The sequence below is a fragment of the Dromiciops gliroides genome, chromosome 6 (assembly GCF_019393635.1).
Source record: "Dromiciops gliroides isolate mDroGli1 chromosome 6, mDroGli1.pri, whole genome shotgun sequence".
NCBI classification, from domain to species: domain Eukaryota; kingdom Metazoa; phylum Chordata; class Mammalia; order Microbiotheria; family Microbiotheriidae; genus Dromiciops; species Dromiciops gliroides.
Window position 1 is genome coordinate 112,629,233 of NC_057866.1, and position 19,243 is coordinate 112,648,475.

Here is a 19,243-nt window from a genome sequence, read left to right on the forward strand (position 1 = left end):
CTCCCATTCACTTTCCCCCAAAAGTCTCTAATCTCCCTTAATAGCTCACATCCTTTCCCTGTAACCACAGAAATTTATATCAACATATATAGTGGTAGGAACATTGCATGATCAAGATTAATATGACATTCTTTTCTTTCTTTCTTTCTTTCTTTCTTTCTTTCTTTCTTTCTTTCTTTCTTTCTTTCTTTCTTTCTTTCTTTCTTTCTTTCTTTCTTTCTTTCTTTCGGTGGGGCAATGAGGGTTAAGTGACTTGCCCAGGGTCACACAGCTAGTAAGTATCAAGTGTCTGAGACCGGATTTGAACTCAGGTCCTCCTGAATCCAGGGTCAATGTTTTATCCACTACTCTACCTAGCTGCCCCCAATATATGACATTCTTAATTTTTTTGATGAGGCAATTGGGGTTAAATGACTTGCCCAGAGTCACATAGCTAGTAAGTGTTAAGTGTCTGAGGCAGGATTTGAACTCAGGTCCTCCTGAATCCAGGGCTGGTGCTCTATCCACTGCGCCACCTACCTGCCCCCAATATATGCCATTCTTAAGGAAATGTATGATTAGAAAAGGATGTGGGCTAGTCATATCAAGCACAAAGGATAACATATGGAAAGCCTGTGTGCTGCACAAGTACCCATGGACTGTTAAAAGACCTAGAGTTATGTTTCTGGAGGGGTAATTGGAGGATTTGGACAAGAGTAGCATGAGATGGGAATGTGCGAATGGATTGCAATCTGTACCAGTAGGAATGTCCATATTAATTAAATTTATCAAGATACCAAGATTTCTACTGAATAAAACTTACTTTTTTTTCTTTCTTTCTTTTTTTTTACATTACATGGCTTCTTCATTTAATACATGAGTGCTGAGGTAAATTGAACTGAATATCCTATACTCAGTTTATCATTTTGGGCATAGCTATGATCTGAGTGTGTTTTAGATCCTATTGGTGAACAATAATGTAATCACTAAGGTCCATCTATTTAGGTTTGGGGTTCATTTGTGGTATGTTTAGCTTTTGTTTTAGTTTGTGGGCTATTGATTATAGGTTGTGCACTCAGTAAGAGAAGGAGACTAGTACAGTTTAGTTTTCAAATTCAGTGACAGCTTATGACTTTTCCCTCTCAACATTAGCATTATTGCTAATGTATAAAAAATTAATATCCCACAATTAGCTTGTTGAAGCTTTGTCCTGATATCATCCAGGCTCTAGTAAAAAATCCCTCTTCCTATCTGTTCTAGTCATGGTAATCTATTGTGTTTGTGTGGGAAACTGAGGGTTATATCTAAGGTTATCCATTGGTAATCAATTCCTGTTGGCAGGACTTTTAGACAACTTTTGGAAAAGTGACTAGCAAAGTTGGCACCTGACATGGGGTCCCCTGAGGGGGGAAAATTGCAAAATAAAATTTCTTCATTAAACTTAAAGTTGGTTTTGCCCAGTGTGCAGTTGTTACACTGTCTCTAACAGGATATTTCATGTGAAACCAATGTTGCTCCCACTGGCCAGCTCCTCTTCTAAACGCAGATTTGACCACACACTGAATAAGGCAGGCCAACATGTAAGTGAAGGGTGAGAACCATGACATCAGGATGTGTTAGATTTTCTTCCTGGCTTTACTACTAACTTGCCTTTTGATTTTTGTCTAAACTTAAAAGGGAGTAAACTGTTATCACACAAGACTTAGTTTTGTTGTAGTTGTTGAGTCATTTCAATCATGTCCATCTCTTTATGACCCCATTTGGGGTTTTCTTGGCAAAGATAGTGGAGTGGTTTGCCATTTCTTTCTCCATTTCATTTTATAGATGAGGAAACTAAAGCAAACAGGCTTCAATATCAACTTGCCTTTTGATTTTTGTCCAAATCTAAAAGGAAGTAACTTGTTACCAAATAAGATTTGGAGAGATTTTTTTGATGGAAGCTGACATAAAAACATAAAATGTTGGTTTTGTTATTCATATTGTCATTTCCTAGTATTCTTTCCTTTGTTTAGTATGCTATTAATACCTTAATACTTAGAAATGATTTGTTAAAATATCAAAATAGGGCTATGTACAGGAATTTTATACTGATATGGTCCCCTAAATAGCTACATAAAAAGGGACACATAAAAATCCATATTTTGCATGCAGTAATCATAAATGCCATGTATTTGCAAAAAAAAAAAAACCAACCAGAAACTCATTCCTTATTGTTTGCAGTGTCATTGACTGACTGAGCCAATCAATCAATCTTAATCTTAATCAGCCTTAGGCTAGCTAGTTATGGTTTTAATTGGTTGTTATACCATACCTGGATGATTTGATGATGATTGAAGTTAGTCATCTTATGACAAGGGAACACAGGAACATTGACAGATGTTGGATGTGTCTTCTTTCTTTCCTCTACTCTGTTGATTCAATAGAAAAAAGGAGGTTCAGGTGGAAGTATGAGGATGCAAAGTGTTTGTTATTATTTCTTGAACACTAGAATGATAGCCAATACTACTTACTCTTCCTCAAGATTTTGCTTAATACCTTTCAGCATTCTATAAATAACTGAGACAAGAGGAGGTAGGGAGGAAAGTACTCTTACCTGGAGACCCAGGCATTCATAATGAAACAGTGACCACTTTTCTATAAAAATTGCTCCTGGCATTTGTATCAGTTACAGAGAGAAAGTGAGAGGGAGGAGAAGAGAGAAGAAAGGAGAGAGAGAGGGAGAGGGAGGGAGGGAGGGAAGGAGAGAGAGAGAGATGAATATTATATACATAAAAAGAAAGTGAGAATTCTGTCATAGAATATTAATAATTGCTAGTTACTTCTTTTGCAGTCTAGTATATCTGACAGGATTTCAAATTGATTCATTTCTTAGTCTTCTTGTCATCCTTTCATCTACTTGGTTACCTTCACTTTCTAGATTTAAAAAAAAGCTGAAATGACAAAGAGTTATTTTTTCTGAAGTTATACTTGCTTCTCTACTACAATTGAACAGTATTGGTAAATTTGCCCCCCACTTTACCTAGCTCATAAGGAGGTTTGACTATACCTAACCCAATTCAATAAACATTAAGCACCTATAATGTGCCAAGCACTGTGCTAAGCATCCTTTTTCTTTTCTGACTTTTCCTGAAGACAGGTCTGTAACTTATGAGAAGATGAAAGAAAGACAAAATTACTATTCATAGACTGATCACCAGTATCCTGGGCATTGGTGCTCAGGATGGTTGGGGCACTGGAATCCATGTCATATGGGGATGGGTTTAAAGTATTCAAAGAGACTTTTTCTGCATAGCTCCAAAGGGAAAATTAGGATGAATGGTTAGAAGTCATAGGTGGCAGATTTCAGCTAAATACAAAAAGGATCTTTTGAATGATGGGAAATAAAATGGGCTGCCTTAGGAGGTATTCTTCATCAATAGGGGTGAATCAAATGGTGATTGAACAAATAACTACTTCTTGGAAATGGGGTAGAAAGAATTCCACTACACCATATTGCCAATGCTAGAAAAACACTACTTAATACCACCTCCCCCACAATATAGGACAGTGGATTGAATCTGAAATCATGACAACATAGTCCTTGGAATATGCTGTTTTAATTTCTCATTTTAAGTTATTTTCTTATGATTTGCTTGTTCCAAAAAAATTAAATGCAGAAAACCAATTCCAGCTAATCAAAGACTCTTCTTTTGGGGGCTCTTGTTAGTTTGAATATATCCCTGAGTTCTTCAATGTAGGGAGCTCCTAGTGTAGAAAAATTCCTCCATTCTGGATCAGGAATTTGTTCTTTGGAATCTTTGAAGGTTGCCTCTAGGGCACTGAGCCATAAAATGATTTACCCATGAATACACAGCTAACATGTGTCAGGAGCCAGATTTAACCCAAGTCCTCTTGACTCCAAGGCTGGCTAGCTATCCACTCTACCATGCAGCTTTTCTTTATTATAATTAGAACATGCATTTTCACTTTGTAACAACATAGAGTGATAAATTTTTCAGCTACAACAGCTTTTGACTATGACATGTAGAGGTCACAGTTTTCATCACTGGAGTACTCATATTGATCAAATTAAAGAGCCTTGAGTACAGTATTGAAATCTGCAATACTAATAATCCCATTCTAATAAAACCATAACTATCTAAATTCCTACCTCTATCATATTTTTATTTCCTGACAGGTCAAGGATTAACAGCAGTTAAAGAAAAAGCAGGAGCCACCCTCAGGATCCATAATTCCAATTCTAGGTTATCTGAAAGTGAACAAGTGGATACAGATAACAAAACGCTTCAAGGTATGGTACCTTGGCACTCATCTTGGTGGGGGAGGTGGGGGATAATGGAGTACTAATAAATACTATGTATGCAAGGACTTTTTTCTTTATTATACACCTCAAGTATAAAAAAAACTCCTTTGGGGAAAGAAATTCAGAAAGCAGAGAAGTGGATGGAATAAGCATTTCTTTTATCCTTCATTCTCAAAGAGAACCATGACTTTATGGTGATGTCATGGTTTGCACTGAATTGGATTTAAGTGAAAGAGGTCTATTCAATGTATCAGCATGGCAGCTAGGTGATGCAGTGGATAAAGCACTGGCCCTGGATTCAGGAGGACCTGAATTCAAATCCAGCCTCAGACACTTGACACTAGCTGTGTGACCCTGGGCAAGTCAATTAACCGTCATTGCCCCACCAAAAACAAACAAAGACATATATATATATATATATATATCAGGAGGACTGGAGATGGCCCCAGATGTTTAAGGCAATTGGGGTTAAGTGACTTACCTAGAGTCACACAGCTAGTAAGTGTCTAAGGTGAGATTTTAATTCAGGTCCTCTTCACTCCAGGTCCAGGGCTCTATCTACTTAAATATTCATGGGTGAGACCAGGTTTGAGACTTGAAGAAGATAAAGATGCTATTTCTTATCCAGTATCAAATAGTTTTGATGACTGCTGCTTTATAAGAAAAGAAAGATTCTAACAGGTGAAGATGAGGAAGGATTGCCTTCCAGGCATGTTAGAAAAAAAAATGTGTAAAGACGAGGAGATAGTGTTGAATTTGGGGAATAGATAACATAATTTCAAGAATGACAAGGAACCCACAGAGCAGTAGAAACCCAAAGTCTATAGGAGTAAAGCAAATCCCAGAATTTGTTTATAGATGAGAAGTATGAGGAATAGGGCTTCAGTATGCAGTAACAATGTGACTATGCTACCTCACTAGGTGAGTGATTCAAAGAATTGCAAAATCTCAGAAATGAAAGGTATATCAGAGACCAATTAATGCAGCCTGTTCCTGAATAAGAACCGCCCCCCCTTACATTATTCTGGACAAATGGTCATCCATTCTCTAATTAAACACTTCCAGTAGTATGGAACTCACTACTTCCCAATGGAGCTTACTCCACTTTGGGACAGCTCTAATTGTTTAGAAAGTTTTTCATACATAGAGCTAAAATGTACCTCTTAACAATTTACTCACTTTGCTTCTACTTCTTTTTAAATTTTTATTTATTTATTTATTTATTTATTTATTTATTTGTTTGTTTGTTTGTTTGTTTGTTTGTTTGTTTGTTTGTTTGTTTGTTTATTTATTTATTTATTTATTTATTTATTTTGGTAAGGCAATTGGGGCTAAGTGACTTGCCCAGGGTCACACAGCTAGCAATTGTTAAGTGTCTGAGGTAGGATTTGAACTCAGGTCATCCTGAATCCAGGGCCAGTTCTCTATCCACTGTGCCACCTAGCTGCCCCTTTGCTTCTACTTCTGCTCTGAGAAACCAAGCACAATAAACCTCACCTTATTTCTCCATGAAGGCCCTTCAAATACTTGAAGACAGCTATCATGTTTCCCCTGAGTCTTCTCTTCAACAAGTCTCATATGGAATGGACTTGATTCCTTTGCCCTTCTCTGAATGCACTCTAGTCAATTTCTTGTCTTTACAGATCTCTCAATATTTAATGTTCATAATGAAGAGGATATCACATTAAGACCATTAGATCTATCCACTAAAACATTTTTTTTCTTTCTCTTTAGTAACAGAAGCTGGCACAGATCAGAGCCCTGGAGAAGGTCCGCCCTCTTCCCCATCAGGATCCCGAGGGATGCTATCAACTATCACCACCGTTGTTCATAACACAGTCAGTCATACGTTTTCTTTTGTACCTTGCTGTTCTTTTTTTAGTACTTCTATTTACTTGTGACCTAGATCAGAGACATCCAAGAAGAGAAGGTCTTGCTCATAGCTCTGTGGGAAATATTTTTTGTATGATTTTAACTTCAGAGAAAATATGACCTTGATATAGAAATAATAGGAATAAAATAAAAATCACCTTTATTCAGGAAGAAAGAATAAGCTTAGGGGTAACATTTAAGTTCTGATTGAAAAATGATCTATCTTCAATCTTATGCTTATCCCATGGTGGTTTTTTCCCCCTGGGTTGGGAGAGGTTCCTAACATTCAGTTCACAATTTTTCTTTTTTCCCCCGAGGCAATGAGGGTTAAGTCACTTGCCCAAAGTCACATAGCTAGTGTCAAGTGTCTGAGGCTAGATTTGAACTCAGGTCCTCCTGAATCCAAGGCCAGTGCTTTATCCACTGTGCTATCTAGCTGCCCTGAGTTCACAATTTTTCACTCACATTTACAACCACTTGTACTCTGAAATCTGGAAATAGGTTCCCCCTTCCCTTTAATACAACCTCCATCCAAATTACCCAAATACATGTGATACACATGCACTGACACATATCAAGGAAGGGAGAAGCTAAGAGAAATGGAAGAAACAAATAACGAAGAAAAAGAGACCACAAGATTAGTCAGTTTATAGAAGTAAAGAGGAAGCCTTAGGATGAGGCAAGAGTTGGCTCCAAAGGGGTCATTCTTATCAGTTAGGAGAGGTGCCTTTTTTTTTTCTTAGATGGTCTGTCTTTTAGGATGGACACTTTCAAACCTGAGTTGGAAAATTGGGAGTTGAATGGACAATATATACAAGTAGGGATAGGGCCTGGACCTATGATTTAATTGGTATAGGATATATGCTCCCAATGAATGAACCCTCCGTACTCATGCAGGTTGTCACTATTTGACATTAGAGAGTTCCTTAAAGCACTGAGAAGTTAAGTGACTTGCCCAGGGTCACACAACCAACATATGTTCAAGGCCATGCCCCTCTTGACTATGCCATACTGCCTCTTAAAGAAGCCTGCCAGGTTGGCAGAAGGGACCCACTGAAGGTTTTGAGTGGGAAAGTCACATGGTCAGACTTAAGGAAGATTAATATGGCAGTAAGGTGGAAGATGGATTGGAACAAGAAGAGACTAGATAGATAGGGATTATTTTCGTGGTATAAAAGAAAAGTAATAAGGGTCTGGGCAATGAGAATAGAGAGAGGTGATGCTGGATATGTGTGCTATTTTGGAGTTAGGAGTAACAGGATTTATTGATTAATAGAGAGTGTGTTTTTGCTCATGCAGTTCCCCACACCTGGTGTGTCTTCTTCAACCCTTCCATTTGGCTAAATCCTCCTTATCATTTAAAGCCCCACTTCAGTTCTAGAGGTCTTTGATGATGATACCAGCCCCATCCTCATCCTTCCTTTTCTCAGAATTCTTATTACACTTATAGTCATTATAATATTGTCTAGCAAAAACCAAACCAAAACAAAATATTGTTTAGCACTTAGTTATTCTCCATTTTTCCCCCAGGGAAACTGTCAGCTTCTTGAGGAGAGGGGCCACTGCTTATACTTTTAAATACCCAAAACAAAACCTAGTTCAGGACTGAGGCTTTCCTCCCCAGTGGTATATACAAGCGCTGCCCGCCCCCCCCCCCCGCCCCCATCACCAGGGCCATCAGGGCCATGGATGCTTCTGGAGATTATATTTGTGGAAGAGTCTTGATAGGAGTTTTAATAAAACTTTTTGTCTACTAAGTTCCCCCCCACACTCCAATCCCTTTTATTCCAATTCAAATCTCAAATCAACACAATGTGAAAACATGGTGCCAGAGTCTGTTTGGTGCTCTGAAGATTTTTTTTTTCTTTTTATCTAGACAGATGATTTCATTAATTTAGGGAATTCCCAGTGAGGGAACTCCTTCCAACAGAGATTGGGAACTACTGTGCAGTTTATACTCTTAGAGCTGCCGAGGTCATCAAGAGGTTACATGCCGTGCTCAGGATCATATCAGAGCCATTACTTGAACCTCAGTTATTACTGATTCCAATGCAAGCTTTTGTTAAGGGCTAAAATTCTAGCTAAACTGTCTAAAATATCTAATGAGTGGTCGCCAATAAATTATAAGCTTTAGCAAGAGTTAGACTTTTAAGCATTTATTAAGGAGAATAAGAATTTGGTAAAGAGAGAAGAAAAGGCCTAGATTCCTATCTATTAAAGGGAGAGCGCATTTCTAGCTCCCTTCTCCACCAGCGTCCCCAGGAAAAGAGAAAGAGGCAGAGCGCCCAGATCCCCCTTCCTCCTCCCACCAGCAAACATCACTTCCTGACGCCAAAGAAAAGCCACATGGCCTTGCCCTCAAAGACCTTCCTTTCATGGAGGAGCTTTTCTACAGTAAGTCTCCAGCAGGTGGTGTCATTCCAATCGTTACACTTTCTAACCACTATTCCATACTGCTTCTCAGCGGGGTGCATATAAAGGAGAGACAGAGAAACAGGGAGACAGAGACAGAGACATGATCTTTGTTGTCACTGAGCTCATCTTTCTGTATATAGATAAAACACAAAGCTAACAGTAATACACAACATTCCACAGTAAGTACATCAAATAGGTGCAAAACAGGGGGCTATGTGATGTCTGAGGGGGAAGATTTCAATATAAAACAGTCCCTGCCTTCAGGAAGTTTACATCCTGGGTAGGGGGAAGCAGGAAGAAATACAGTCTATCTTCCCTTAGGGGCCCATGGTGGGGACCCTTAGCTCTTTTTCTAACTGGATACCTTGCTAATTCAAGTCCACTTTTAGCTTTGCTGGGGTGCTCTCTCTTCCTCATAGTCTGACTAAAGATTATATACAAAAGGTTGGCCCCAATTCATAAAACATGGCCCAAACAAACCACCCCCAGATGCTGAGGTCTCATCACTCATGGGCCAACAAATACACCGGACCAAGACAGTCTCCTAAATAGGCTTTCAAGGAGGTGTTTGTGGCCATATGCATGCCATCCATAGGGAGAGGCAATCAATGTCTTGCTGCTATCAAAGTGTCTTATTGATGGGGATGTTTGCCCCTTTTCAAATTGTCCAAATTGTCCTAATCAACCCTCTATAACTCCAAAGTTAGAAACATAGGAAAGAGATGATGGGCTGCTGGCAGAAAATAGTGAACTCAGAAGGAGGAACAGACTTAATGAGAAGAGTAATAAGCTATGTTTGGGATATTTTGAGCTTTAGGTATTGGTGGGATGGCCCTGAATACTGCTAGAGATGCAGTTGTAGCACTCAGAAGAGACATCAGTGATGGAGACTTGACTTCATAGTTGTCTGCATAGAGGACTTACTTGAAGCTGCTGGAGACAGTCAACCAGAATTTATTAAGTGCTTATTGAGGCACTGTGTTAAGTGCTAGGGATAAAAAGAAAGGCAAAAATGTGTTCCCTTTCCTCAAGGAGCTCACCTTTTTTTTTCCTTTTGAGGCAATTGGGGTTCAGTGACTTGCTCAGGGTCACACAGCTAATAAGTGTCAAGTATCTGAGGTTGGATTTGAACTCAAGTTCTCCTAACTCCAGGGCCAGTGCTCTATCCATTGCACCACCTGGCTGCCCCAAGGAGCTCACCTTCTCAGAGAAAGACAATATTCAAACAAATGAGATTGCTAAGGGAGATTATACAGTGATGAAGAGAAGAATAATGATAAAAATTGGGAAATATCTACCTTACATGGTCAGCAAGAGGATGAGGAGTCAGTGAAAGAGACCAAGAAAGGCTTAGAGAGATAGCAGAACCTGGAGAATATGACTCTAAAGCCAAGAATTAGGAACTATCTGGTAGGAGTATCAATTATCATGTGATTGAGAGGTGACAGAAGATGAAGCCAATGGTTTGTTAGTTAGCAATCATTGGTGAACATTTTCAATACAATGATTGAGGTGAAAGCTGAATTTCCCCAAAAAGATTGGGGAAAGAGTAGAGTGGTGAGAAAGTAAAGGAATCAGATCTAGACAACTTATTCCAGAGGTTTTAACAGTAAGAGAGAAAAGTGAAATAAAATGGTAACTGGATAGGGTAGGATGGTTAAAGAAGCCTCTTTTAACTGTAGGAAAACTTGAACATGGAATGAAGCAATGGAGGAGAGATTGAAGATGCTGACAAAAGGGAATGACTGCTAGAATAAGGTCCTGGAGGAAACGAGAGGGAATGGGATTAAGGATACAGATAGAAGAATTTGCTTTATTGAAGAATAAAAATGGCTCTTTTGTGACAAGAAGAAAGTAGGAGAGAATATGTGATACAGGGAAGTTTTAAGGAAGAGGGGACTCTGAGAGAACTCAGGCCAGATGGCTTCAATCTTAGTTAATGGAAAGGGCATAGAAAAGGAGTGCCTAATAGCACTTTATGCTTACTCCCTTGGGACTAGTTCAGACCTCCAGGAATAGATCAGTCCACTATCAATCTGGGCTCAAGTTTTCTATAAGCGTTTACAGACAGGCCTGGGGCAGCCATGCAGTGTACAGGAGCCAAGAGAAACTTGGATATTTCTGAGCCCAAACTAATGATTCCAACATTACCGGGCCATCAGAACTGCCCTAAAGTATGCCTAGTCCTCCAGGAATTGACCTCAACCATCCTAGCTGAGTCAGTTAAGGCTAATACAGACTTTAATGGATGTCCTGGCCTATTATGGGTTGTTATACAACCCCCAGGAATGGACTGCTCCCTGGCTGACCTTTAAGGTAATGATGGTGAAGACAGAACTTCAAGATACTCAATATGAAATTACCAGAGAATGGGGCAGCTAGGTGGCACAGTGGATAGAGCACCAGCCCTGGATTCAGGAGGTCCTGAGTTCAAATCTGGCCTCAGACATTTGACACTTACTAGCTGTGTGACCCTGGGCAAGTCACTTAAGCCCTATTGCCTCACCAAAAAAAACAAAAAACAAAACAAAACAAAAAGAAATTACCAGAGAAAATGCTAGAACTGTATAGGGAAGACTGTATTCAAAAGAATGATGGCTTCTGAACCCAAAAGCACTTGGAAATCAGCATGTTCAAGCTAGCTCATGAATATACTAATTGCACACAGGCCCTGCTAACTTCTGAGACATATAAAGACCATCAAAAATAGCCTGAGGGTCTTTTACCCTAGGGTAATGGTTTGGAGAACACTATAGTAGATTGGTAAGAATATGTGACATATTAATAGATTGCTCCACATGATTCTTTTGTTTTTGTTCAAATTTTCTTTTTACTAAGTCATTAATCCTATGACTTACTAGTGCTTCATATCATAAATACGTATTAAATACACAAAGGGACCCAGTACAATTAACCTGTAATGTTTTTATATTTACTGAGCATTATTCTTTATTTTATCCACACAGTCATAGTATGGCTTATAGAGATCCCTTAGGAAAAGAGATAATTAGGTGGGTGATAAACCTGGTGATGAGTCAAAGTGGAGGATTTATATTGAGTTTAACATTTAAGGATCAGTAACTGACACTGAGTTGTCACTCCTGTGAGACAACATAGAGTAAAAATCTAATCTTGTTGCATCATCTCTTATGCAGGGCAAAAGTGTCTTAAGTGGCGGCCTGGATGCTTTGGAATTTATCGGCAAGAAAACCATGAATGTCCTTGCAGAAAGTGATCCGGGTTTTAAGCGGACCAAAATATTGATGGAACGAACAGTTTCTTTATCTCAGGTAGGATCATGGATTTAAAACTGATAGGGACTTTAGAGACCCCTTACTCCAAGGATTTTAACCTGAAGTCCATTAAATTGTTTTTTAAAATATTTCAATAACTGAATTATAATATCATTGGTTTACCTTATGTTTTGTTATGTGCGGTGGTTTTTTTATGCATTTGAGAAAGGGTTCATGGGCTTTAAAACCAGACTGTCAAAGGGGTCCATGACATTAAAAGGTTAAAAGCCTCTGATCCAGTCCAACCTCCTTACTATTACTACTACTACTACTACTACTACTACTAGCATCTATACCACACTTCATAGTTTGCAAAAATGCTTTACATATTTTGTTTCATTTGACCCTCACAATAGTCTATAAACTAGGTAATATTAGAGGCCCCCTTTTACAGTTGAGGAACCTTTCCCAGGCTCACATAGCTAGTAAGTGTCTGTGAAAGAGCTTGACTTTAGGTCTTCCTGACTCTGAATCTGGTACTCGGGTATATCCACTGCACAATCTAGCTCCTGTTAATACAGGATTGTAAATGTCTGAGTCAGATTTCCATCTGAAACAATGAACTCAGAGGGAAATTATTATTTTAGTAAATAATAACAATAGTAACAGGTACAACATCCAAATGCCTAGGGCTACTCTGCATACACTATTTCATTAATCCTTAACATTATCATTTACCCTTTTATTGGAGAGGACTCCAGGAATGAGAGTAGTGATGATGGCGATGATGCCACCTTCTATAATGCCTTAACAATTTGAAGGACAAAGTACTTCTGATATATAATCTCACTCAAGCCTCACAACAACTCTGGGAGATAGCTATTACAGGTATTATCTCCACTTTACAGATGAGGAAACAGGCTTAGTAAATTTCTCTTGGTCCCATAACTACTAAATGTCAGAGGTGGCATATGAACCAAGGTCTTTCCGAATTCAAGTCCAGCTCCAAACTGCAATGATTTGACTAAAGACAGAAAATGAGCTATAATATAATACCACAAAGCTCCAATCTCTACTTCCAGTCCATTGAACTTAGTGCTTGAAGCCCGTTGCTTGGTTGGTGGTGTTATTAGTGATTGAAGTGGAGTTTCAATTCAGTAAGCCAGTACAAAACCAAGAGGTGGATTCCATATCTACTCAAGGGGTACTTCTTTTCCCATATATAAGAAATATATCCAGCAGATTGAGACAGTAATCACAATCAAAACACCACATCACTTTGCTGGTTAATCATAGTAGAAACTGGCTTATTTGCATTGGAGCAGACATAGTAAATTCCCCAATCCATTTCTCTTGTGAAGCAATGTTCATCTTATTAGCATGCCCATCATCTAGACAGGAGGTCAGCATTCCCAGTGGTATTACTGTACTTGTAAACTAATGAGAGGGCCTCATCTGCTGAAGATGTTAATTACCTGAGATCAAAAATATTACCCTTAGGACTTATGGTTTTGTTACAAGAACCATCTGGTATAATGCATTCCATGTATGTACCAGTACTAGCAGATAAATATATAGTTTCACAATTCAATAAATGGAATCCATAAGAATTGTTTTCTCTAAGTGCTTTTATTGGTTTCATCTTAGCAGTCAACCCTCAAAAATCTTGGCAGATAGATGGTGCAGTGGATAGAGTTCCAGTCCTGGAATCAGGAAGATGAGTCTTCCTGAGTTCAAATCCAGCCTGACATGTACTAGCTGCATGAACCTGGGGAAGTCACTTAACCCTGTTTATCTCAGTTTCCTCATCTGTAAAATAAACTGTAGAAGGAAATGGCAAACCACTCTAGTATCTCTGCCAAGAAAACCCCAAACAGAGTCAAAGAGAGTCAGTTGCAGCTGAAGTGACTGAACAATTACAAACAACAACTCAAAATCTATTTCAGCCATAACTACTCTTTTGTAGTAGAACTTAAGTATAACCTCTCTGGTAACTGTCTAGTCCAACCTAGCTTTTATAAGAGGCAAGACCAGGAATAGGGGCAGGGAGTAAAAAATCCAGCTTCTGGGACAATTGATAAGCAGTTGCTTATACCAGCAGGGGTTAGGCAATAGTAGAGAAGCAAAGTGTAAACAGCAGCCATCAATAGTATAACCAAAAGACTTGATGGGACAAAACAGACTGGCCAGGAGTTCAAAACAGTGGTTGGGAACCAGACAATAAACCTAAAGTAAAAGAAATGGGAAGGGACTGGATATACAATTTGCCTTACAGGCACTATCTTTAATACTAGGGAAACATGTTGGCCATTCTCCAGTTTTAATTAACACAGAAAAGGTTAGAGTCCAATTAATATCATACAGCTCAAGCAGCCTGGGATGGTGTGTCCTATTGATTCATAGTAGGATTTAACACAGATTATCCTAGAAGAAGAGATGTTGGTCTTTTAAAAACACTTCCAGAAAGTGCCAATGGTTTCCCTTGGTTAGACGGAAATAAGCATTTCTCTATCTCTTGCTGATTGATGGATTCCCCTTAGTTTTTAGTTTTTGCCACCATAAAAAGAACTATTTAAATATTTTTGGACATTATGGGTCATTTTCCATGGTCTTTGATGCCTCTGTTATATAAGCCTAATAGATCCCTGGGTCAAAAGGTATGAACAGTTGAATAACTTTGGGGCACAGTTCCAATTGCTTTCCAGGATGGCTGAACCTAATATCTCCACCAATAGTGCATTAATCTGCCTGTTTCCCTATAGCCCCTCCAACACTTATCATTTTCCTTTTTCTGTCAAATTTGCCACTCTGGTGAATATGAAGTGGAGCCTCAGAGTTGCATTTCTCTAATTATTGGTGATTTGGGAGCATTTTTTTCCAAATCGTTTTTGATAGCTTGTGTTTTATCTTCCTTTGAAAGCTGCCTTTTCACATCCTTTCACTATCAATTGGAAATTCACTGATATGCATACAATGCCAAACTACTGGAGGGACCCCATCACATTATATGGACTCCTTGTGGATATTTTTTTTGGAAGGATATTGGTAAGATCTGTCTTTGGAAGGATATGGGTAGAAACAGGAACTGAAGGCATGGATTGGAAAGATACACATTGCTGGAGGGGTATACCCACACTGATAAGTCCACAGATTCATTGGTTCATCAAAGCTGAAGTATCTCACTTCTGAGTGGTACAAACCATCCCCAAGTTATGATCTTCATTTTCCCCCTTTCAGTTGACTTTTCCTCCTCAACCCCCATTTCCCTTATGGTTACTATTCTCTAAAGTTTAATTTGGTAGGTAGAAATCAATAGAGGGGTTAGAAAAATTGGGCAGCCATTTATCTTCCTTTTTGTTTGTTCATTTTCCAAACTCAGGCCCAGAGCTCATCAGTCATAGTAGATTATATTGAAGGAGTTAAAAGGAATTCCCAGCAATAACTAGACTGGGTTGGATGGAAAGTATTAAAAAAGCTGGCACCAATTTGGTCTCAAAGACAGATGGGAGAGAGAATCTATGCACAGAGGGTCCTGGCCACTAACCTTGTGTACATAAAAGAGAATAAAGCTGATTAGGGTTTTGTGGGGGGTTTTTATTTTGTGGTTATAAAATAAACAACGAAGGCACAGTTCTTCCCCTGATGATCTGTGTGTGAGCCAGAGCTTGGTCCCAGTGTTTTTATATTATCTGTCATGGGTAGAAGAATAAAAGCTATAAACCTAATACCCTCATAAATTTAACGAGGAATCAAATAAAGCATGCTTAGAAGGAAAGAAAGCAAGTGCAGCATATTGAAACTGCCTGCTGTCCTTGTGTCTATTTTATTGTCTTTTTATTTGATAATGTTATCAATAAAAAATAGCAAAATCCACCAATACAGAAAGGAACTCAGTCACAGCCATATTTCTGGAGAAGAAAATCTACCTTTTAAGAATCTAGGAAATAGATTTACAAACTAGGATTTTCATTTATATTCCATTCCTGGTGATGAAAACATTTATTAGAGTTGTAGGTTGTAGCCGAAACCATTTTTTAAAATGGGATCAATAAATAAAGACATTTGCAAGTGGCCACATGGAAAATCAAAAGTAGAACACAACCTAAATATTTTATTAAGGAGGAGAACAAAAAGGAAGCCTTCTAAGAAAGGCCAGAGTAACTAAAACTTTAATCTTTCCAAATGCAAGTTCAGTGGTTTAAAATTTCTCTTTTCTATCAGAGGAGGATGGAGAGTATTTAAATAAGCAGTTGGGCTTGCAAATGTTATATATTTCTGCAGATGTTAAGGGAAGCAAAAGAAAAAGAGAAGCAGAGATTGGCTCAGCAGCTCACAGCGGAAAGAACAGCACACTATGGAATGCTTTTTGATGAATATCAAGGTTTGTCACACCTGGAAGCCCTAGAAATTCTCTCTAATGAAAGTGAAATCAAGGTATGTATTTCATCCTGGAAATGTTCAATATGATACTTGCTTTAAATGCTTCCTTTAAACATTAAGGATATCAGAACTTCTACCATCAGGATCAGTTCTCTTTTAAAGTCTCATCTGTCTCTATGGTACTGTCTTTGTTAGTGACAATGATGAACCATGAATACTTACAGTTTACCCATATTCTCCAATTTTTATTGCTTCTGCTCCCAACATCCAGACTCTAAAGTAGCAGCAACAGGGCAGAAGTCGCCATGACCAGCAGCACTTAATGGAAAAGGGTTGCTACAAAAAGTGTGACCCCCTCTGCTTAGCAGAGGAAGATCAATCCTTTAAGGATCAGGCCTTTGCTATCTGGGAGATGACACATGGTTTAAGCAGGCAGGGAGGGCCCTCTTGGAGACAGTTTGCAGAAGTACTACCCTGCTCCCTATGCTCTTGTTTTGACACTCAGCAAAACAGGGAAGGTTCTCATCCTTTTAGGTTTTATCCTAAGGGACTACATTTGGTTTTACACATTGTATCAGTGTTTGCATCACGGTTGTGTTAAAATAAATACCTGTGGCATGAAGGGCCAGGTTACATTTCTGATTTATCCAACTAATAGAAACTTGGCAAATTCATCCTACAAGAGAGCCAAGTATTCTCCTACTTACAAACATTTTGGCCACAGGAAAATAAAACTCTTATTAATGAAGAACTAGATAGTGCTATCTGCTATCAGCTGTGGTAATAAATACAGTCTAGCACCTGGAAGAAAAGGGATTTACAATTCTTGAAGGGAACTGATCTTCATTAAAGTATCCATTCTGCTCAGTCAGTCAGTCAACAAGCTCATCCAATAATCATTTATTAAGCACCTACTGTATGCCAGGCATGCAGAAATAGCTGGATGCTTCAGTGGATAGAGTGCTGGGCCTGAAGTTGGGAAGGCCTGAGTTCAAATGCAGACTCAGATATTTACTAGCTATGTGAGCCTGAGCAAGTCACTTCACCTCTATTTGCCATAATCCACTGGAGAAAGAAATGGCAAACTACTCCAGTATTTTTGCCAAGAAAACCTCATGGAGAGTATTGGTGTGCCATTATGGTCCAAGGGGTCACAAGGAGTTGGACATGACTGAATGACTGAACATATGCCAGGAACTGTATTAAGGACTGGGGATACAAAGAAAGCAAAACACAGGGTCCCTGCCCTCAAGGAGCTCACATTCTAAGGCAAGGCCTTTCCAACATAACTTTGTGTGTGTGTGTGTGTGTGTGTGTGTGTGTGTGTGTGTGTGTGTGAATGAGAGTTAAGTGACTTGCCCAGGGTCATACAGCTAGTAAGTGTCAAGTGTCTAAGGCTGGATGTGAACTTAGGTCCTCCTGAATCCAGGGCCCACGCCACCTAGCTGCCCCCTCCCACACAACTTATTGCCTCTCTAAAGCATCCAGATTTTAATGGCATCATAGGACTTAGAGCTAAAAGGGAGCTCTGAGATCATCTAGTTTAATCTACTCATCTTACAGATAAGAATTTTGAAGCCCAAAAAGGTTAATTGACTTACCCAAGGTAAAATATAGCTAGCATATAGCATTTGAACTGAGGTCTTTTGATTCTAAATCAATATTATTGTCATTTTTATTTAGAGCTCTTCTCCCCATAAAGGTTTGTGACAGAGAGGAACCTAGAAATTCCATGTTGGTTTAATAGTAAAAATTTTTTTTAATAGCTAGTATTTATATAGCACTTTAAGGTTTACTTGTATTTATATATATTTTTATGCATGTTATATAAAATATATTTACATATATTATTGTGAGAGATTACAGTCCTATTAGGGAAGCTGGTCTGAGATTAAGTTGATGAAACACAGCTTTTTTCTGGAGCTCTTTCCTCTCTCTGCCCATAACTCCATTAACTGGAGGTGTATGCACCACAGGCAGGTAGGGGCTTTGTAACACAACACACAAAATTTCTCTTGGGCTCATAGAAAGCTGGCAGGGACCTCAGAAGCCATTTAGTCCAACCCCTTCATTTTACCGATGAAGAAGCCCAGGAAAGTTAAGTGGCTTGCCCAAGATCATACAATGTCAGAAGTGAGATTCGGACCCAGGTCCTCTTAGCAGAACCAGTGCTCTTTCTACTGTATCACATCACCTCCTCTTACATTTGTTCTACTGTATCACATCACCTCCTGTTACATTGTTAGGATATTCCAACTCCATACTTAGACATTCTTCCTATCATACCACATTGTACCTTATACACTTGTACCCATTATAGCATTCCTGTGAAAAGAGGAAGATTCTTTAAAGCAGGTATATTTACTATTTATATTTTGTAAAATGTTATACTGATAAGTTGTAACCTCTCAATGTTGTGTTGCTCTTCATTCATGTTATTTTACAGTTTATTTACAAGGCTTAATCTGAAATACCCCCAAATACATTGGCAATCGTCAATAATTGTTGATTCTAAGACAAATGATTCTAATATTCCAATACTACCTGGAATCCTAAACCTTAAAACAATTAGAAATATAGGTGAAATAGCCTAAGCAGTAAAAGAAAACTGTACCACTAATTGGATAACTTAATCATCTACTGCCTCATTACAACTCTTAAAATGGTGCCTTACATAATCATTTTACTCCTGTTACTTAATTTTCTTGTGGTTTGCCCTGTCTATCCAATTAAACTGTAAGATTTTTTAAGAGTAAGGAGTACCCCACAGCACCTAGCTTTTGTTAGGCAAATAGTAAGTCCTCAAGAAATATTTATTGCACAAATGAATGAATGAAAAAGTTAATAAATAGATGAATGAATTGGATTTAGATAAATATCACCAACTTTCTATTGTAAGATCCTCAGTCCAAACCAATCCAACAAACATTTATTAAGCAGCCGCTATATGCTGGTCATCATGCTCTGTACTGGGGATACAAAGACAAAATGAAAAATAATTCCTGCCTTCAAGGAGCTTATGTTCTATTGCGACTAGCAACCATGACAACTTATCTTTATA

At 38.6% G+C, this 19,243-nt stretch overlaps 1 protein-coding gene across 2 annotated transcripts in view; it reads left to right on the plus strand.

Annotated features, from left to right (window-relative positions):
- The window catches only part of FAM114A1 (family with sequence similarity 114 member A1), a 78,982-nt gene that overhangs the window by 38,069 nt on the left and 21,670 nt on the right, over window positions 1-19,243 (plus strand). For both annotated transcript variants that reach the window (XM_043969508.1, XM_043969507.1), the window contains 4 exons: window positions 4,157-4,270; window positions 6,017-6,120; window positions 11,725-11,859; window positions 16,084-16,236. In XM_043969508.1, the coding sequence (XP_043825443.1) occupies window positions 4,157-4,270; window positions 6,017-6,120; window positions 11,725-11,859; window positions 16,084-16,236 (506 nt within the window). The remainder of the gene's footprint in view (window positions 1-4,156; window positions 4,271-6,016; window positions 6,121-11,724; window positions 11,860-16,083; window positions 16,237-19,243) is intronic.